At 48.6% G+C, this 966-nt stretch overlaps 1 protein-coding gene across 1 annotated transcript; it reads left to right on the forward strand.

The window, feature by feature from the left end:
* Positions 1–966, forward strand: LOC125177181 (olfactory receptor 52N4-like). The gene has a single exon (XM_047879289.1). It carries the CDS (start codon positions 1–3, stop codon positions 964–966), a length of 966 nt encoding a protein of 321 aa, XP_047735245.1.

Here is a 966-nt window from a genome sequence, read left to right on the forward strand (position 1 = left end):
ATGCTAATGTTAAACCAAACAGACCTGACCCCAGCTTCATTCATTCTTAATGGGATCCCAGGACTGGAGGACAGGCACATGTGGATTTCCTTCCCATTCTGCTCCATGTATGCTGTGGCAATGCTAGGGAACTGTGGGCTCCTCTACCTCATCTGCTATCAAGACTCCCTGCACAGGCCCATGTATTACTTTTTAGCCATGCTTTCCCTAACTGACATTTTCATATGCTCTAGTGCAATCCCTAAAGTCCTCAGCATATTCTGGTTCCATCTCAAGGAAATCAGCTTTGATGGATGTCTGGTCCAAATGTTCTTTGTCCACACCTTCACAGGGATGGAGTCTGGGGTGCTCATGCTTATGGCCCTGGATCGCTACGTGGCCATCTGTTACCCTCTGCACTACTCAACTATCCTCACCAATCCTGTCATTGCAAAGGTTGTGCTTGCTACTTTCCTGAGAGGGGTGTTCCTCATCATTCCCTTCACTTTCCTTATCAAGCGCCTGCCCTACTGCAGAGGGAATATAATTCCCCACACCTACTGTGACCACATGTCTGTAGCCAAGTTATCCTGTGGAAATATCAGGGTCAATGTCATCTATGGTCTGATGGTTGCCCTCCTGATTGGGGGCTTTGACATCTTGTGCATCACAGTCTCCTACACCATGATCCTCCGGGCAGTGGTCAGCCTCTCTTCAGCAGATGCTCAGCAGAAGGCTTTCAGCACCTGCACTGCCCACATCTGTGCCATTGTTTTCTCCTACAGTGCAGCCTTCTTCTCCTTCTTTTCCCACCGCTTTGGGGGCCACACAATCCCTCCATCTTGCCATATCATTGTGGCCAATATTTATCTGCTTTTGCCTCCCATGATGAATCCCGTTGTCTATGGGGTGAAAACCAAGCAGATACGAGACTGTGTCATCAGGATCCTTTCAGGTTCTAAGGACCTCAAATCCCACAGCATATGA

Source organism: Prionailurus viverrinus, chromosome D1, assembly GCF_022837055.1.
Source record: "Prionailurus viverrinus isolate Anna chromosome D1, UM_Priviv_1.0, whole genome shotgun sequence".
Classification (NCBI taxonomy): domain Eukaryota; kingdom Metazoa; phylum Chordata; class Mammalia; order Carnivora; family Felidae; genus Prionailurus; species Prionailurus viverrinus.